The 19,309-nt window shown below is 46.7% G+C and overlaps 1 protein-coding gene across 1 annotated transcript in view; it reads right to left on the bottom strand.

Annotated features, from left to right (window-relative positions):
* The window catches only part of KIFAP3 (kinesin associated protein 3), a 130,301-nt gene extending 122,456 nt beyond the window's left edge, over window positions 1-7,845 (bottom strand). Inside the window, exon 1 of the mRNA XM_077824048.1 lies at window positions 7,709-7,845. Within this exon, the coding sequence (XP_077680174.1) occupies window positions 7,709-7,740 (32 nt within the window). The 5' untranslated portion in view covers window positions 7,741-7,845. The remainder of the gene's footprint in view (window positions 1-7,708) is intronic.
* Between the last annotated feature and the right edge of the window lie 11,464 nt (window positions 7,846-19,309).

Below are 19,309 nucleotides of genomic sequence, written 5' to 3'. Positions count from 1 at the left end.
ACTTTTTTATTTCATACTTTTCTTAAGGACTGCCTGTCTTCCTTCTGGACTATTCTTGAATTCTCATGTTTGAGCAAAAAATATAGTTGCTGCTCTATGGTACTATCATTTTAGATGCAGTTGTGATAAAAAATGAATAGCTGAAATAGGCAGATATTCGTTTTACAATTTCACCTTTAAAGTAGTACTGAGTGTCAGTCAATGCAATGAGTAATACTAAATGAACAGTATGGTAATAATACTGAAATAACTGCACTGACTTATTTTGTTTAGGACAATCCATCCTCAACATACAGAATTCTGAAGACATTCCACTTTCAAGATCACCATCATTTTCTATAGTTTCAGAGTTATCTGCAAATGATAGTGTTTCAGTCACACCATGTATGTCACATAGCCACAGTATATCACCTGTAGTGAAAAGAAAAAAAATCTCCACCATCCAGAAACAACCATAGATAAATTTGTGATAAGAACCAGCAGATTACAAAAAGAGGTAATTGATGAAAAAATTGCCCAGTCTGCTTATGCAACAAACTCTCCTTTCTGTATGATTGAGAACGCACATTTCATTAACATTGTTCAGTCATTAAAACCAGGATACAGTCCACCCAACAGAGCAGATGTCACAGGCAAATTGCTGGATAAAGTGTATGAAAGAGAAATTGAGCAGTGTGCAAAAGGTCTAGAGGGTAAAATTATTAACCTGAGTCTTGACGGGTGGAGCAATGTCCACAATGATCCTGTTGTACGTGCTTGTGTGACAACAGAAGGGAATGTCTTCCTTACAGAAACAACTGATACATCAGGAAATGCACACACAGCAGAATACTTACAAGAAGTAGCAGTAAAAGCTATAACAAACTGTGAAAAAAAATTCAAATGTCTGGTATGCAGCTTGGTCCCAGACAATGCTGCGAATATATCCAAGGTGAGAAGAAATTATTTAGGAGTCCCAAGCTAACAACATACAGTTGCAGTGCACATTTGATGCACCTCCTAGCCAAAGACTTCAATGTTCCAGAAATAAAGGCTAATGTTGTTGAAATTGCAAAACACTTCGGTAACAACCACTTTACAGCAGCTGCTCTGAAAAAAGTGGGAGGAACCAAGCTAACTCTCCCACAAGACGTGCGATAGAACTCAGTACTGGACTGTTTTGAGCACTGTATCAAGAACTGGCCTAACCTGATGACAGTTTGTGAACAAAATCGTGAACAAATAGATGACACTGTCACAGCCAAAGTTCTCAACATTGGGCTTAAGAGAAATGTTGAACACATGCTGAGTACCCTGAAGCCCATTTCTGTAGCCTTGAATAAAATGCAGGGAAATAGCTGTTTTATTGCTGACGCTGTTGAAATTTGGAATGAACTGAATGAGATCTTAAAAAGAGAAATATGCAATGACAGAGTTAAATTACAGGCATTAAAAAAAAAGAATGGGACAAGCACTCTCTCCATCTCATTTTCTTGCAAATATTCTCAATACTCAGTACTAGGGTCAAACCTGAACTGCTGAAGAAGAGGAGTTGGCTAGGACGTGGACATCCAGCAATCTTCCCTCCATAATGCCAACTATAATAAACTTCAGAGCTAAGGGTGAACCATTCAAGAAATATATGTTTGCTGATGATGTTTTAAAGAAAGTCACACCAGTGAACTGATGGAAGTCACTTAAACACTTGGATTCAGAGACGATTGAAGTGATAATCTCACTTGTAACAGCAGTAGCTTCTTCTGCCAGTGTAAAAAGAATATTTTCTTCCTTTGGACTAATTCATTCCAAATTGAGAAATCGTTTGGGACCTGAAAAAGCAGGAAAGTTTGTTTTTCTTTTCCAGATTATGAACAAACAGGAAAATGAAGGTGAAGATGACTGAGTCAGCTGCAGAAGCCAATATTTTAAGTTTCTCATGTTGACCTGGCTGACATTAAATCGATTTAATTTTTGTTTTTTTGTTTTTTTAATTTCATTTAACTATTTTAGTTACAAACAATTTTAACAAAAACAAACCTGACTTTAAAAAACTTGAATGTTTAACTAACTTCAAAAATTCATATGCTTGTTTTCTAAAAATATTATAAGTTTGCTGTTGAAGAAAAAAATCCAGAATACATAATGTTGTTGGTTTAGTTAAATAAAACAATTTAAATGTCTGTCTGGTGATGTTCTCCTCCTAATACAGCATGGCAAGAAAATCCTCCTAATATTAATGATTAACCTGTTGAATTGGACATAGTTTATCTCCCAATGACTTCACAAATATCTGCTTCAATTACCTTTGGTAAATGAAATAACCAAACAGTCATTCATTTTCTGATATAGCTGTAAAAGTAATCTGAAAAGTTTTCAAAAGAAATCACTTAAAAAATATACAGTGCGTACCTTCTAAAAATGAAACCTACATCTATCTCGGAGTTGTGAAGAATATGTATTGAGGTATAACATTGAATATGTATTGAGGTTATAACAACCAACAAGAATACACTTTTATGTAGAAATCCATTATTAAATCACGTTTTCCTGACTAGTGATTTAAATCATAATTTAAATGAAATCTACCTTGGTATGTCCAAAAATACCAAGAACGGTATCTCAGTTACAAGAGAAATTAAGTAATTAAGGAGAATGACTTTCAAAGCTCCTGCCTGCCTAGATAAAGCCTATACCAGGGGTCGGCAACCTATGGCACCTGAACCCAGGCTGGCTGCGGGCTGAGATAGGCCGGCGGCCGGGACCCTGGCAGGCAGCAGCATGCCATTAAAAATCTTGTCCACCCCGGCCTGCTCTTCTCCACCCACCACGGGGGCAGGGTGAAGAAGCTGGGTCCTGCCGGTTGCTGCTGCAGCACAAGCAAGGTCCCCTCCCCCCGGTCTCTTCTGCAGTGTGCTGGGTTCCTGCCCCTCCTCCTCTTCCAACCGATCAGCTGATTGCCCTTGCAAGGGAGGGGGAGAAGTGGAGCCGGAGCAGCACTCCGGAGAGGAGGTGAAAAAGAGGTGGGGACGGGGCCTTGGGAAAGGGGGGATGGAATCAGGGCATATCCCCTCCAGCCCCCTGCCGTGAGCCGCTCTGGGCAGGGGGCTGGGAGCACCCCCAGGACCCTAGCCCACACCCCCAGCCCTCTGTCCTGACCCATGCACCCCCTACAAACACCCCAGCCCCCTGCCCTGACCCCTGCACCCTCCTCATGCACCCCAGCCCCCTGCACCCCCCTCACACACCCCCAGCCCTCTGCCCTGACCCCTACACCCGCACACACACACACACCCAGCCCTCTTCCCTGACCCTTACACACCCCAGCCTCCTGCCCTGATCCCTACATGCCACCACGACCCCAGCCCTGATTCCAGCACCCCTCACACACTCAGCTCCCCCACAGCCCATGCCCTGACTCTTGCATCTCGCACATTCCCACCACCACCCTGAGCACCAAACGGGAGCTCCTGCACTCCCGCCTCCCCACCACACACACACTCCCACCTGCACCAAATGGGAGCTGCCCTAATGAGCACTTCACACCCAAATCTTCTGCCCCAACCCTGAGCGCCCTCCCTCATTCTAGCTCCTGGCCAGACCCTACACCCCAACCCCCAGCCTGATCCTTCACCCCCAGCTCTGTGCTCAGTGCACTCCCACCCTCAGCTCAGTGTAGAGAGAGAAGAAGAGAAGGGTCTAGAACCAGGGAGAAGGTAGATACCCACTCTGTGTGGGCAGGGCCGGGATCCCAGACCAGCAGCGGGCTGAGCAGGGCTGGAAGCCGGGACCCTGGCTGGCAGGAGCCAGCGGACAGAACCCCAGACTGGCAGCAGGCTGAGTGGCAACGGGCTGAGCCGCTCAGCCCATTGCTGGTCTGGAGTCCCGGCCGTCAGCCCCACTCAGCCCGCTGCTGGTCTGGGTTTCTGGCTGCCGGCCCCTTACCAGCTGGGGTCCCGGCCGCAGGCCCCACTCAGCCTGCTGCTGGCCTAGGTGAATGGAACACCAGGCTGGCGGCATAAGATCAGCATTTTAATTTAATTTTAAATGAAGCTTCTTAAACATTTTGAAAACCTTGTTTACTTTACATACAACAATAGTTTAGTTATATAATATATAGACTTATAGAGAGAGACCTTCTAAAAAACGTTAAAATCTATTACTGGCACGCAAAACCTTAAATTAAAGTGAATAAATGAAGACTCAGCACACCACTTCTCAAAGGTTGCCGACCCCTGGCCTATACTATCCAAAACTAAGAGGGATCAATCATTGAATCGGAAAGATAAGCCTCTTATGGAAGTCATAGGCTCAGAAAAGGGGTTTAATTGCCTAAATATGCCCATGTTTTGAAAGTCTGCATTCCTAATCCTCAGCTTCCCCAGAGACTGATGCCATTAGCAATTAGCAGTTACTCATCTCTCTCTAAAGGAATCTTTCCCACAGATTCTGGTGATAGGATAAGAGATGTCTTAGGCCTTGTCTACACTACAATGTTTTGTCGACAAAACAGTGAACTGAAGCACTACCCCCACCCCCCCAAAAAAAAAACGAAAAAAAGAATGAAGAACTCCAACCAAGTTGTTTCTACAAGAACTCACAAATCCCTTCTGCTGGAGCACAGGCCTCTACCGTACCTATTTTTCCAGAGCCTGAAACTTCAGTGTCTCAGGATGATTTTGATGGTTTGTTACTGGGCTTGGCTGATTTTTAAAATTCACCACCACCATGAGATATAAATCAAGCAAGTCCAAACCTGTTTCAGTATATCTACAGATTTTTGGTAAGAGGCTATTTCAGGAAAGCTCTGTGAGCTTGATCTTATGAGAGACTAAGCATCCTCAGCTCCTGTTATAATCAGTGGGAACTGAGGGTGCTCAACACCTTAAGGTATTAGGGCTTGAGTGAGGGAGTTTGGGAGAGGAATTGTAATTTGTGGGACTGCTTCACTCAACGTCTACTTTTTGGAGGTTAGAAGGAATTTGTAATAAGGCCTACCTAGTAGATTTGTTAAGGTTACTCAGGAAGCTTTAACTGTGTGTGTAACTAAAGATTGTATAGACATGCAATCTCACAAAATTTAAGGATAAAGGCCTTAGTAGTAGGATGACCGTCAAAGGAAGCCAGCTTTTTCATTTTCTTCCAAATCCATTTCCACCAGGCTTACATGCAGAGAAATTAATTAAATATTCTATGCAGAGTCAAAACTGTTTTAATTGTCAAACTTGGTAATATTTATGAATAGGTTGAAGAGCAAGCCTGCCCAAATTAGCTGAACCACAATGAGTTTTAGTACTGCCTTCAAGTTTTTTTCCTCATGGAACCTGCCTCTATGTAGGGTGGAATCATGGGTGAGCACAGGGCCTACTGTTGTGGAGATCCTCTGCTTTGCTTCCTTTGTGCCTTGGGAGGGGACCACATAATGGGTCACAGGCCATGATCTACTTATCAGGCTAGAGTAGCCTGTCTTCTGTGGCCTGGGGGCCATTTTCTTCCCCTTGCATGCAGACAGGCCCAATGTCCAACCAGCTACTCAGGCTCAACCACTGAGAGGGAAGTTGCTCTATCACCTGTACCTCAGTTTCCTCATCTCAAAAGCCTAAACTTTGAGATATGCTTTGAGATTACAGCTGAAAAGCACTAAATAAGCTCTACACATTTCTTTGCATTTATCAACATTTACTATCCATGAGAACAAATGTAGTATATGGGTCTCCAGTGCCACAAAGGAAATGTTTTTGTTTTTTAAATAAATGAAACATTTCTAGTCTTATTAAGTTTTGCAACCATCCATCTAATTGAAAAAAAAATCTAAATGTTGGATGATTGTCAAGGCTTGAAGGACACATTGTGCCAGGTTGCTGGTATGCAGCTATGCCATGCTGTCCCTTCACTTCGCTTGCCTGCTTGGTTCTTGAAATTGACAAGAATCTCTATTAAAGCTTAAAAGAGGAAAGTCTTGTCTACACACAAAACTTGCACCGATTTAGCTCTCGTGTCAACTGAATTAAGAGCATCCACATTGGGGTTTACCCTAGTTTAAATCCATTTTTTAAAATCTAATTTTATTAAACTGGTGCAACTTTTGTGCATATGCCAGGCTACAATTTCTTGTGATCCCCTATACACTAACAACTTACAACAGTGAGCCAGACAGAATGTTGGGGTGGGAGTCTGCATGAAGAATGACAAGAGAAAAAGAAATCAGAGGAGAGCTATGCTTGCACATCTATCTGCCCAGAGCCATGACAAACAGGGCACTGGGTTTGTTTCAGCAGTTTCTCTAGAACACAAAAATTTAAAGTCTGCTGCTGAAAACACTGGAAAAAAAATTCCTCCAAGATCGCAAAAGTGGTCTGCATAGAATATACACATTAAGATAGATACTACTTTGAAGATGGCCATTGCAACTATAACGCCAGATGACCACTCAGTTTTCAGCTATGATCATATCTTCAGAGCAGAATCAATGGCCATCAGAAATCATTGGTAGTTTTCAGTGCATTTTTAAAATCAAGGATCGTAATCATTTGACATATGCAAGTAAACAATCTAAGCAACAAGGGAGTGACAGAACTCTGCACATGACTGGGGTGTCCCAACATATCCAATCAAAACTCTGCAAAGGCTGCTGAACAGTGCAGAAGACAAGCAGAAAGAGGGAGAGGGGGAGATCACCAGCAGCTCAGAAGGGTTCAAAAAAAAAAAAGATGGATAATGAGAAAATCCAGAGTTACATAGCTAGGAAAAAATAATAAGGGCTCATGCTTATTGGGTAAACCAGCCACTAACTGACAGAGATTAAGAAGAAACTTTCCCATGGGCAGAATATTCTATAACTGTTCTTGGGGCTGCTTGCATTTTCCTCTGAAGCAGCTGGTAACAGACATCGCTGAAAGACAGGATACTGGACTAGATGGACCCTAATCTCTAACTGGGACAGCTTCATCATTAAACAATGGTGTCAGCAGATAATCATCCACTCATCACTCCATCCCTCCCAAAAAGCCCATCCATCCAATCCCTCAGATCCACCCTTCCCCACCAGAGCCCTTTCCTTTACCTACGTTGCTACTCTGACATCCCACCTGATCAGTGATCTCCAGCAATCCCTCCTTATCTACACCTCACCCGTACAGTGCACACCCAGCTATACACTCCAAACACAACCGAACATCCCCCCACAACCCCAGCCATCCCTCCTATCCATCCCCACCCAACCCAACCTTGGCCCTTAACCCCAGCCATCCACCCCCCAACCCAACCTAACCTCCCCCCTTGACCCCACCCATCCAAACTGAACCTCCCCATAACCGCACCCATCCACCCCCACCCAACCCACCTCGACCCTTAACCCCAGCCATCCCTCCTATCCCCCGCCCCACCCAACCCGACCCCCCCAACCCGACCCCATCCCCCAAACCTCCTCCCCTAACCCCACCCATCTCCCATACCTCCTTCCCTAATGCCACCCATCTAAACGCCATCCCCCCCGAACCTCCTCCCCTAACCCCACCCATCTCCCATACCTCCTTCCCTAATGCCACCCATCTAGACGCCATCCCCCCGAACCTCCTCCCCTAACCCCACCCATCTCCCAAATCCCACCCACCCCAAACCTCCTCCCCAACCCCACCCATCCCCCATCCAGACCCCATCCCCCCGAACCCCACCCGCCCCACTCGGGTGCTGCCCCGGCCTGCACAGCCCCCCGGCGCGGGGCGGGCGGTACCTCTTGAGGTATCTGGCGTCCTCCCCCTGCATGGTGCCGCGGGGGTGCCGGGCCGGGGGCGGCTCCGCAGCGGCCGCTGTTACCAGGGTGAGAGCAGCGCCAGCCCCGCCCGCACACAGCACCCAGCCCCTGCAGCTCTCCCTAGCGCGCAGGCGCAGCGAGACCACAGGCCGCGTCGTCGCTGTGGGACTGATTCCTCGCTACCTGTGCAGAACGAGATTGGAGGAGCGGGGCCTGCACATCTCCCCCTGGAGGCAGGGAGGAGACACTGATGGCCATCGCTGTCAAGGCCGGGCGAGCTCCCGAGCTGAGTCTGTGCAGCAGCTTCCCTGCCCCAGGGCCCGCCACCCGGGCTGCACCAGCCACAAGTTCCCCCTGTGGGTCAGGCAGGGGGCCAGCACATGACACAGCATCTGGGGGCAGAACTGGTGTGAACTGAAGACCAGTTCAGCTACCCTGGTTCTAGTCATAGGACTGACCTGGTGTGGAGGTAGGATGACCCAATGTCCCATTATTAGGGGCTTTGCCTTATATAGGCAACTAGACCCACCCCTGCCATCCAAAAAAGTGTCCCTGTTTTTCACACCCTATGTGGAGGCATCCTGACCTGTTTATACTGAACTGGTTTCAGTATAAACAGCCCAGGCCACCTTAAACTGCTTAGCACCAGATCCATGGCTGTGATCATGGCTGTGTAAGTTGCACCCGGTATGCCCAACCTCAAGCATCCAACAGTCATGAGTCAGGCACCAAAAAACTCATGATTAGCAAAAAAAATAATGAAAACAACAAGGAGTCCGGTGGCACCTTAAAGACTAACAGATTTATTTGGGCATAAACTTTCGTGGGTAAAAAACCCACTTCTTCAGATGCATGGAGGAAGTGGGGTTTTTAACCCCAAAAGTTTATGCCCAAATAAATGTTAATCTTTAAGGTGCCACCAGCCTCATAGGAGAGTTGGCTGTATTTTAAAGAATCCTTATTGAGGTTACAGGGACAAACCATCCCGATGTGTAGAAAGAATAGTAAATATGGCAGGCGACCAGCTTGGCTTAACAGTGAAATCCTTGCTGATCTTAAATACAAAAAAGAAGCTTACAAGAAGTGGAAGATTGGACAAATGACCAGGGATGAGTATAAAAATATTGCTCGGGCATGCAGGAGTGAAATCAGGAAGGCCAAATCACACCTGGAGTTGCAGCTAGCAAGAGATGTTAAGAGTAACAAGAAGGGTTTCTTAAGGTATGTTAGCAACAAGAAGAAAGTCAAGGAAAGTGAGGGCCCCTTACTGAATGAGGGAGGCAACCTAGTGAGAGAGGATGTGGAAAAAGCTAATGTACTTAATGCTTTTTTTGCCTCTGTCTTCACGAACAAGGTCAGCTCCCAGACTGCTGCACTGGGCAGCACAGCATGGGGAGGAGGTGACCAGCCCTCTGTGGAGAAAGAAGTGGTTCGGGACTATTTAGAAAAGCTGGACGTGCACAAGTCCATGGGGCCAGATGCATTGCATCCGAGAGGGCTAAAGGAGTTGGCGGATGTGATTGCAGAGCCATTGGCCATTATCTTTGAAAACTCATGGTGATCGGGGGGAAGTCCCGGACAACTGGAAAAAGGCTAATGTAGTGCCCATCTTTAAAAAGGGGAAGAAGGAGGATCCTGGGAACTACAGGCCAGTCAGCCTCACCTCAGTCCCTGGAAAAATCATGGAGCAGGTCCTCAAGGAATCAATTCTGAAGCACTTAGAGGAGAGGAAAGTGATCAGGAACAGTCAGCATGGATTCACCAAGGGCAAGTCATGCCTGACTAATCTAATTGCCTTCTATGATGAAATAACTGGTTCTGTGGATGAAGGGAAAGCAGTGGACGTGTTGTTCCTTGACTTTAGCAAAGCTTTTGACACTGTCTCCCACGGTATTCTTGCCAGCAAGTTAAAGAAGTATGGGCTGGACGAATGGACTATAAGGTGGATAGAAAGCTGGCTAGATTGTCGGGCTCAACGGGTAGTGATCAATGGCTCCATGTCTAGTTGGCAGCCGGTATCAAGTGGAGTGCCCCAAGGGTCGGTCCTGGGGCCGGTTTTGTTCAATATCTTCATAAATGATCTGGAGGATGGTGTGGATTGCATCCTCAGCAAGTTTGCAGATGACCCTTAACTGGGAGGAGAGGTAGATATGCTGGAGGGTAGGGATAGGATACAGAGGGATCTAGACAAATTGGAGGATTGGGCCAAAAGAAATCTGATGAGGTTCAACAAGGACAAGTGCAGAGTCCTGCACTTAGGACGGAAAAATCCAATGCACCGCTACAGACTAGGGACCGAATGGCTAGGCAGCAGTTCTGCAGAAAAGGACTTGGGGGTTACAGTGGACGAGAAGCTGGATATGAGTCAACAGTGTGCCCTTGTTGCCAAGAAGGCCAATAGCATTTTGGGATGTATAAGTAGGGGCATTGCCAGCAGATTGAGGGACGTGATCGTTCCCCTCTATTCAACACTGGTGAGGCCTCATCTGGAGTACTGTGTCCAGTTTTGGGCCCCACACTACAAGAAGGATGTGGAAAAATTGGAAAGAGTCCAGTGGAGGGCAACAAAAATGATTAGGGGACTGGAACACATGACTTATGAGGAGAGGCTGAGGGAACTGGGGATGTTTAGTCTTCAGAAGAGAAGAATGAGGGGGGATTTGAAGCTGCTTTCAACTACCTGAAAGGGGGTTCCAAAGAGGATGGCTCTAGACTGTTCTCAGTGGTAGCAGATGACAGAACAAGGAGTAATGGTCTCAAGTTGCAGTGGGGGAGATTTAGGTTGGATATTAGGAAAAACTTTTTCACTAGGAGGGCGGTGAAACACTGGAATGCGTTAGCTAGGGAGGTGGTGGAATCTCCTTCCTTAGAAGTTTTTAAGGTCAGGCTTGACAAAGCCCTGGCTGGGATGATTTAACTGGGGATCGGTCCTGCTTTGAGCAGGGGGTTGGACTAGATGACCTCCTGAGGTCCCTTCCAACCCTGATATTCTATGATTCTATGATTCTATAACTCCATGGATGCTCCAGGGCTGGAGCACCCAGGGGGAAAAATTAGTGGGTACTCTGCACCCACCAGCGGCCAAGCTCCCCTCCCCACCCCCCCACCTCACCTCCTCCACAGAGCACGCCGCGTCCCCACTCCTCTGCCTACCTCCCAGCGCTTCCTGCCGCAAAACTGGTGTTTGACAGCATAACAAGTTCCAGGAAGGAGGGACGCGCAGCGGTAACAAGGTGTGCTCAGGGGAAGAGGCGGGGCCAGGGCAGGGATTTGGGGAAGGAGTTGGAATGGCGGCAGGGCAGGGGTGGAGTTGGGATGGGGCTGGGGCAGAGGGGGGGTCAAGCACCCCCCGGTGCCAGCAGAAGTTGGCGCCTATGACCGGACTCCTCGTTGTTTTTGTGGATACAGACTAACACGGCCCATCCTTCTGATACTTGACACCATGCAAGAAAAAAATCATGAGACTTTTCATAAATAATAAAGTTGGGGCTCTTTTTCTTTGCCTTTTTGTTTTGAGACTCTAGGTTACACTTGGGTCACATTTTCCAGCTTTTCTCCACAACCATGAGGGCTAGGGAGCATCTTTAAATGAAAACCGAGAGATTCTCATGCAATCGCTTGTCTCCAGGAACTAGGGCTTGAGGGAAAACACCAAATATTACAAGACTTGTGATGAAACTGTGAGAGTCAGCAACGCTGGGAGCCATTTTAAAAACTGCTTAGAAAACATCCCCATTGCAGACAGACCGCAGGGGCAAAGATGCTCGGACAAACACCTACTCTTCCTTGAAACACTAGGGTGTCTGCCAGACCTGCACCTCTCCAGATCCAGGTCTCCTACCTGCAGAGTAAAGTGAAGGAACTCAATTTATCTGCCTTGGATGGATGAAGGGCTGAGAAGAAGTCCTGGGCATTTAACCTGGTGATTTCAGCGAATCATAAGTAAAAAACCTGATATATCAGCCACTAAGCTACCATCTCTGATCTGTGCAGGCCTTCTTTTAAAAAATGCTTAGGGTGTAAATAAAAAATAATCCCAAACAACAAACAAATCACGTTTGGGCTGAAATTTCCCACATTTATGCACAGTAAGGAAGAGAGTTTTGTGTGTTGCAGCAGTTTGGTAAAGTTTCCTTTGGGGATTATTGAAAGCTGCGTAGTATATTTTGTTCATTTGCATTCGGATAACTAAACTCTTGCAATTTTATCAAAAGTCTCACAATAGCTGGTGTTTTTCTTAAAGCCCCAGTTCCTGGATGCATGTAATTAGGTGAGACTTTCAGCTTTCACTTAAAAACAAAGTTTCTAGGTTGCAGAGAAAAGCTTGAAACTGTGATCTAAGGGCATCCTAAAGGCTCACAAACCTGTAGACAAAGAATTATATCTATCTATCTATATCATGATTTGTAAGCAAACTCAGGATTTTTGGGAGCCTGGTTCATGATCTTTGAACTGTTGTGATTGTAAGTACTGAAACGGGTTCATTTTAAAATCTCAGAAGCACAAATATATACATGTGGAAACATAGGCCTGATTTTGCAAAACCTATGCATGTGAGCAATTTTGATTTTTGGTAATTATGTACGTATCTCTTACAAATGGAAAACTGACATATAGTGAAGTGATTTGCCAGTGGCCATCACATATGGTAAAACTTAGATTAGCACTCTGATATTGCTGGCTCCCAGCCCTATGCTCCGTCCACTAGGCCTTTCTGGCTCTCAATATAAAGAAATGCAACCGTTCTTAAATAGACAAAAAAATATGCACATTGCATGCACCATCTGCTTTTTCCTCCCTCACCCAGTGTTTATGATCTTCTTGTTTCTCAACCAGACTATTTTAAACAAGGCAATCCATACTATTTATATGCACTATTATTTGTTTTGTGGTAGCACCTAAGAGATCAGTCATAACCCAGGAACCCATTGTGCTAGGCACTGTATAAACACAGCACAGAAAGATGGGGACTGTAAACCCTAAAGAGCTTACAGTCTAAGAAAGCACCATAGCCCCAGTCTTAAATAAGAATGGCCAGACTGGGTCAGACCAATGGTCCATCTAGCCCAGTATCCTGTCTTTCGATAGTGGCCAATGCCAGGTGCTGCAGAGGGAATGAACAGAACAGGCAATCGAGTGATCCATTCCCCGTTATCCACTCCCAGCCTCTGGCGAACACCCAGAGCATGGTGTTGCAAAACATCTTGCAAAACATGTGGGCAACTTTACACAAACGAGGGCAGAATGTCGACAAATTTCCAAATGGGTAATTTGGCAAATACAATATTTTTGTTAATGTCAAATTTTTGTTAATGTTAGATTCTGCTCTGGCTTTGCCCATACCACACGGGGAAAGGTGCCAATATTCATTTCACAGTGCTAATAATAGAAGATACATTTGTTTGGGAGGGGCCAATGTAACCCCAGAAACCCAGCTGCCTTTTCAGCAGCAATTTGTGGGTCAGCAGCTAGTATTAATTCACTTTCTTTTATCAAAAACTGCATTTGGACTATTGCTCCCAATTTTGCTTTTACGCTGACAGGACCACAATTGCTGCTGGAAGTGCAGCCTAGCAGTTTAAAGCTATAACTTGTTCCTCCTTCACTTTTCCCCTCAACTCCCTTCATGCCCACATTGTAACTTATCATCACAGTTTCCCACGTCACAATTTCACATCCTGGGTGAAAGTATTCTTGCTGCGGGAAATCAGTGATGAGTCCCAGCTGTACGTCTTTGAGAGTGGGTTCACAACTGTGGCATCATGAAAAAGACGCAGCAGATCAAACAGAATCCAACTTTGGATAATCAGTATCCCCAGCCAGACTCTAATAAAGCCTGGTAGATTGTTAGCTGCATAATTCTAGGTCAGTGTTTTTCCTTCCAACAAAGAAAAATTAACCCCCCATTCTGCATTAAGTCCAGTGCAGACTTACCAAAATTCACTGAGGGTATGTCTACACTACTAAATTAGGTCGAATTTATAGAAGTCGTTTTTTTAGAAATCGTTTTTATATATTCGAGTGTGTGTGTCCCCACAGAAAATGCTCTAAGTGCATTAAGTGCATTAACTCGGTGGAGTGCTTCCACAGTACCGAGGCTAGAGTCGACTTCCGGAGCGTTGCACTGTGGGTAGCTATCCCACAGTTCCCGCAGTCTCCGCTGCCCATTGGAATTCTGAGTTGAGATCCCAATGCCTGATGGGGCTAAAACATTGTCGCAGGTGGTTCTGGGTACATATCATCAGGCCCCCGTTCCCTCCCTCCCTCCATGAAAGCAGGGGCAGACAATCGTTTTGTGCCTTTTTTCTTGAGTTACCTGTGCAGACGCCATACCACGGCAAGCATGGAGCCCGCTCAGCAAACCGTCACCGTATGTCTCCTGGGTGCTGGTAGACATGGTACTGCATTGCTACACAGCAGCAGTTAATTGCCTTTTGGCAGCAGACAGTGCAGTATGACTGGTAGCCATCATCGACAAAGTCCTGGGTGCTCTTTTAATCGGGTGCCTGGGTAAACATGGGAGTGACTCAGCCAGGTCATTTCCCTTTTAAGTTTCGTCTCATGGCGATTCAGTCCTACCGGCAGTGCACTGTCTTTTAACCTCCAACCAGCAGAAGATGATGGCTAGTCGTCATACTGCACCGTCTTCTGCCGAGCACCCAGGAGATGATGACGGCTAGCGGTCATACTGCACAGTCTGCTGCCAGCAAGATGTATAAAGATAGATGAAGTGGCTCAAAACAAGAAATAGACCAGATTTGTTTTGTTTTCATTTTCTCCTCTTTCCCTCTGTGAAATCAACGGCCTTGAGGTTTTGAGTTCTATCCTTGAGGGGGCCATTCAGTTTCTCGTAAAGCCACCCCCTTTGTTGATTTTAATTCCCTGTAAGCCAACCCTGTAAGCCATGTCGTCAGTTGCCCCTCCCTCCATCAGGGCAATGGCAGACAATCGTTCCGCACCTTTTTTCTGTGCAGACGCCATACCACGGCAAGCATGGAATCCGCTCAGATCACTTTGGCAATTAGGAGCACATTAAACACCACGCGCATTATCCAGCAGTATATGCAGCACCGGAACCTGGCAAAGCGATACGGGGCGAGTAGGCGACATCAGCGCGGTAACGTGAGTGATGAGGACATGGACACAGACTTCTCTCAAAGCAGGGGCCCTGGCAATGTGGGCATCATGGTGCTAATGGGCCAGGTTAATGCAGTGGAACGCCGATTCTGGGCTCGGGAAACAAGCACAGACTGGTGGGACCACATAGTGTTGCAGGTCTGGGACGATTCCCAGTGGTTGCGAAACTTTCGCATGCATAAGGGCACTTTTATGGAACTTTGTGACTTGCTTTCCCCTGCCCTGAAGCGCATGAATACCAAGATGAGAGCAGCCCTCACAGTTGAGAAGCGAGTGGCGATAGCCCTGTGGAAGCTTGCAACGCCGGACAGCTACCGGTCAGTCGGGAATCAATTTGGAGTGGGCAAATCTACTGTGGGGGTTGCTGTGATGCAAGTAGCCAACGCAATCAAAGATCTGCTGATATCAAGGGTAGTGACCCTGGGAAATGTGCAGGTCATAGTGGGTGGCTTTGCTGCAATGGGATTCCCTAACTGTGGTGGGGCCATAGACGGAACCCATATCCCTATCTTGGCACTGGAGCACCAAGCCGGCGAGTACATAAACTGCAAGGGATACTTTTCAGTAGTGCTGCAAGCACTGGTGGATCACAAGGGACGTTTCACCAACATCAGCGTGGGATGGCCGGGAAAGGTACATGACGCTCGCATCTTCAGGAACTCTGGTCTGTTTCAAAAGCTGCAAGAAGGGACTTTATTCCCAGACCAGAAAATAACCGTTGGGGACGTTGAAATACCTATATGTATCCTTGGGGACCCAGCCTACTCCTTAATGCCATGGCTCATTGTCATAAATATAAAGGGAAGGGTAAACCCCTTTGAAATCCCTCCTGGCCAGGGGAAAGCTCCTCTCACCTGTAAAGGGTTAAGAAGCTAAAGGTAACCTCGCTGGCACCTGACCAAAATGACCAATGAGGAGACAAAATACTTTCAAAAGCTGGGAGGAGGGAGAGAAACAGGGGGTCTCTGTCTGTCTATATGCTGTTTCTGCCGGGGATAGACCAGGAATGGAGTCTTAAAACTTTTAGTAAGTAATCTAGCTAGGTATGTGTTAGATTATGATTTCTTTAAATGGCTGAGAAAAGAATTGTGCTGAATAGAATAACTATTTCTGTCTGTGTACCTTTTTTGTAACTTAAGTTTTAGCCTAGAGGGATTCTCTGTGTTTTGAATCTAATTACCCCGTAAGGTATCTACCATCCTGATTTTACAGAGGTGATTTCTTTACTTCTATTTACTTCTATTTCTATTAAAAGTCTTCTTGTAAGAAAACTGAATGCTTTTTCATTGTTCTCAGATCCAAGGGTTTGGGTCTGTGGTCACCTATGCAAATTGGTGAGGCTTTTTATCCAACATTTCCCTGGAAAGGGGGGGTGCAAGTGTTGGGAGGATTGTTCATTGTTCTTAAGATCCAAGGGTCTGGGTCTGTAGTCACCTAGGCAAATTGGTGAGGCTTTTTACCAAACCTTGTCCAGAAAGTGGGGTGCAAGGTTTTGGGAAGTAATTTGGGGGGAAAGACGTGTCCAAACAGCTCTTCCCCAGTAACCAGTATTTGTTTGGTGGTGGTAGCGGCCAATCCAAGGACAAAGGGTGGAATATTTTGTACCTTGGGGAAGTTTTGACCTAAGCTGGTAAAGAGAAGCTTAGGAGGTTTTTCATGCAGGTCCCCACATCTGTACCCTAGCGTTCAGAGTGGGGAAGGAACCTTGACACTCGTGAAGCAATACACAGGCAGTCTGGACACTCGTGAAGCAATACACAGGCAGTCTGGACAGTAGTCAGGAGCTGTTCAACTACAGGCTGAGCAAGTGCAGAATGGTGGTAGAATGTGCATTTGGACGTTTAAAAGCGCGCTGGCGCAGTTTACTGACTCACTTAGACCTCAGCGAAACCAATATTCCCACTGTTATTACTGCTTGCTGTGCGCTCCATAATATCTGTGAGAGTAAGGGGAAGACATTTATGGCGGGGTGGGAGGTTGAGGCAAATCGCCTGGCTGCTGGTTTCGCACAGCCAGACACCAGGGCGGTTAGAAAAGCACAGGAGGGCGTGGAGCGCATCAGAGAAGCTTTGAAAACCAGTTTCATGACTGGCCAGGCTACGGTGTGAAAGTTCTGTTTGTTTCTCCTTGATGAAACCCCCCGCCCCTTGCTTCACTCTACTTCCCTGTAAGCTAACCACCCTCCCCTCCTCCCTTCAGTCACCGCTTGCAGAGGCAATAAAGTCATTGTTGCTTCACATTCATGCATTCTTTATTCATTCATCACACAAATAGGGGGATGACTACCAAGGTAGCCCAGGAGGGGTGGTGGAGGAGGGAAGGAAAATGCCACACAGCACTTTAAAAGTTTACAACTTTAAAATTTATTGAATGACAGCCTTCTTTTTTTGGGGCAATCCTCTGTGGTGGAGTGGCTGGTTGGCCGGAGGCCCCCCCACCGCGTTCTTGGGCGTCTGGGTGAGGAGGCTATGGAAGTTGGGGAGGAGGGCGGTTGGTTACACAGGGGCTGTAGCGGCGGTCTGTGCTCCTGCTGCCTTTCCTGCAGCTCAACCATACGCTGGAGCATATTGGTTTGATCCTCCAGCAGCCTCAGCACTGAAGCCTGCCTCCTCTCATAACGCTGCCACCACATTTGAGCTTCAGCCCTCTCTTCAGCCTGCCACTTACTCTCTTCAGCCCGCCACCTCTCCTCCCAGTCATACTGTGCTTTCCTGAACTCTAACATTGTTTGCCTCTACGCAGTCGTCTGTGCTATGTCAGTGTGGGAGGACACCATGAGCTCAGAGAACATTTCATCACGAGTGTGTTTTTTTCGCCTTCTAATCTTCACTAGCCTCTGGGAAGGAGAAGATCCTGAGATCATTGAAACACATGCAGCTGGTGGAGAAAAAAAAAAAAGAGGCAGTGGTATTTAAAAAGACACATTTTCTAGAACAATGGCTACACTCTTTCAGGGTAAACCTTGCTGTTAACATTACATACACAGCACATGTGCTTTCGTTCCAAGGTCGCATTTTGCCTCCCCCCACCACGTGGCTAGCCCCTCACCCCACCCCACCCCGTGACTAACAGCGGGGAACATTTCTGTTCAGCCACAGGCAAACAGCCCAGCAGGAACGGGCACTTCTGCATGTCCCCTTAAGAAAAGCACCCTATTTCAACCAGGTGACCATGAATGATATCACTCTCCTGAGGATAACACAGAGAGATACAGAACGGATGTTGTTTGAATGCCAGCAAACATACACTGCAATGCTTTGTTGTACAATGATTCCCAAGTACGTGCTACTGGCCTGGTGTGGTAAAGTGTCCTACCATGGTGGACGGAATAAGGCTGCCCTCCCCAGAAATCTTTTGCAAAGGCTTTGGGAGTACATCCAGGAGAGCCGCAAATGCCAGGGCAAATTAATCATTAAACATGCTTGCTTTTAAACCATGTATAGTATTTTAAAAGGTACACTCACCAGAGGTCCCTTCTCTGCCTGGCGGGTCCGGGAGGCAGCCTTGGGTGGGTCTGGGGGGGACTGCCTCCAGGTCCAGGGTGAGAAACAGTTCCTGGCTGTCGGGAAAACCGGTTTCTCCGCTTGCTTGCTGTGAGCTATCTTCCTCATCCCCAAAACCTGCTTCTGTGTTGCCTCCATCTCCATTGAAGGAGTTAAACAACACGGCTGTGGTCGTGGTAGCTGAACCCCCTAAAATGGCATGCAGCTCATCATAGAAGCGGCATGTTTGGGGCTCTGACCCGCAGCGGCCGTTTGCCTCTCTGGTTTTCTGGTAGGCTTGCCTCAGCTCCTTCAGTTTCATGTGGCACTGCTTCGAGTCCCTGTTATGGCCTCTGTCCTTCATGCCCTGGGAGATTTTGACAAAGGTTTTGGCATTTCGAAAACTGGAACGGAGTTCTGATAGCACGGATTCCTCTCCCCATACAGCGATCAGATCCCGTACCTCCTGTTCGGTCCATGCTGGAGCTCTTTTGCGATTCTGGGACTCCATCATGGTCACCTCTGCTGATGAGCTCCGCATGGTCACTTCTGCTGATGAGCTCTGGCCAGCGTGGCAAGCTGCAGGTCACCATGCAAACAGGAAATTGAAATTCAAAAGTTCGCGGGCCTTTTCCTGTCTACCTGGCCAGTGCATCTAAGTTGAGAGTGCTGTCCAGAGTGGTCACAATAGAACTCTCTGGGATACCTCCCGGAGGCCAATACCGTCTAATTGCATCCACAGTACCCCAAAGTCGACCCGGCAAGGCCGATTTAAGCACTAATCCACTTGTCAGAGGTGGATTAAGGAAATCGATTTTAAGAGCCCTTTAAGTCGAAAAAAAGGGCTTCATCGTGTGGATGGGTGCAGGTTTACATTGATTTAACGCTGCTAAATTCGACCTAAACTACTAGTGTAGACCAGGGCTGAGAAAGGTTAGGCTTTCAGTAATTATGACCCAAC

Source organism: Eretmochelys imbricata, chromosome 8 (genome assembly GCF_965152235.1).
Source record: "Eretmochelys imbricata isolate rEreImb1 chromosome 8, rEreImb1.hap1, whole genome shotgun sequence".
NCBI lineage: Eukaryota > Metazoa > Chordata > Testudines > Cheloniidae > Eretmochelys > Eretmochelys imbricata.
Note: the sequence above shows the minus strand (reverse complement) of the source record. Positions and strands in the feature narration are given on the sequence as shown.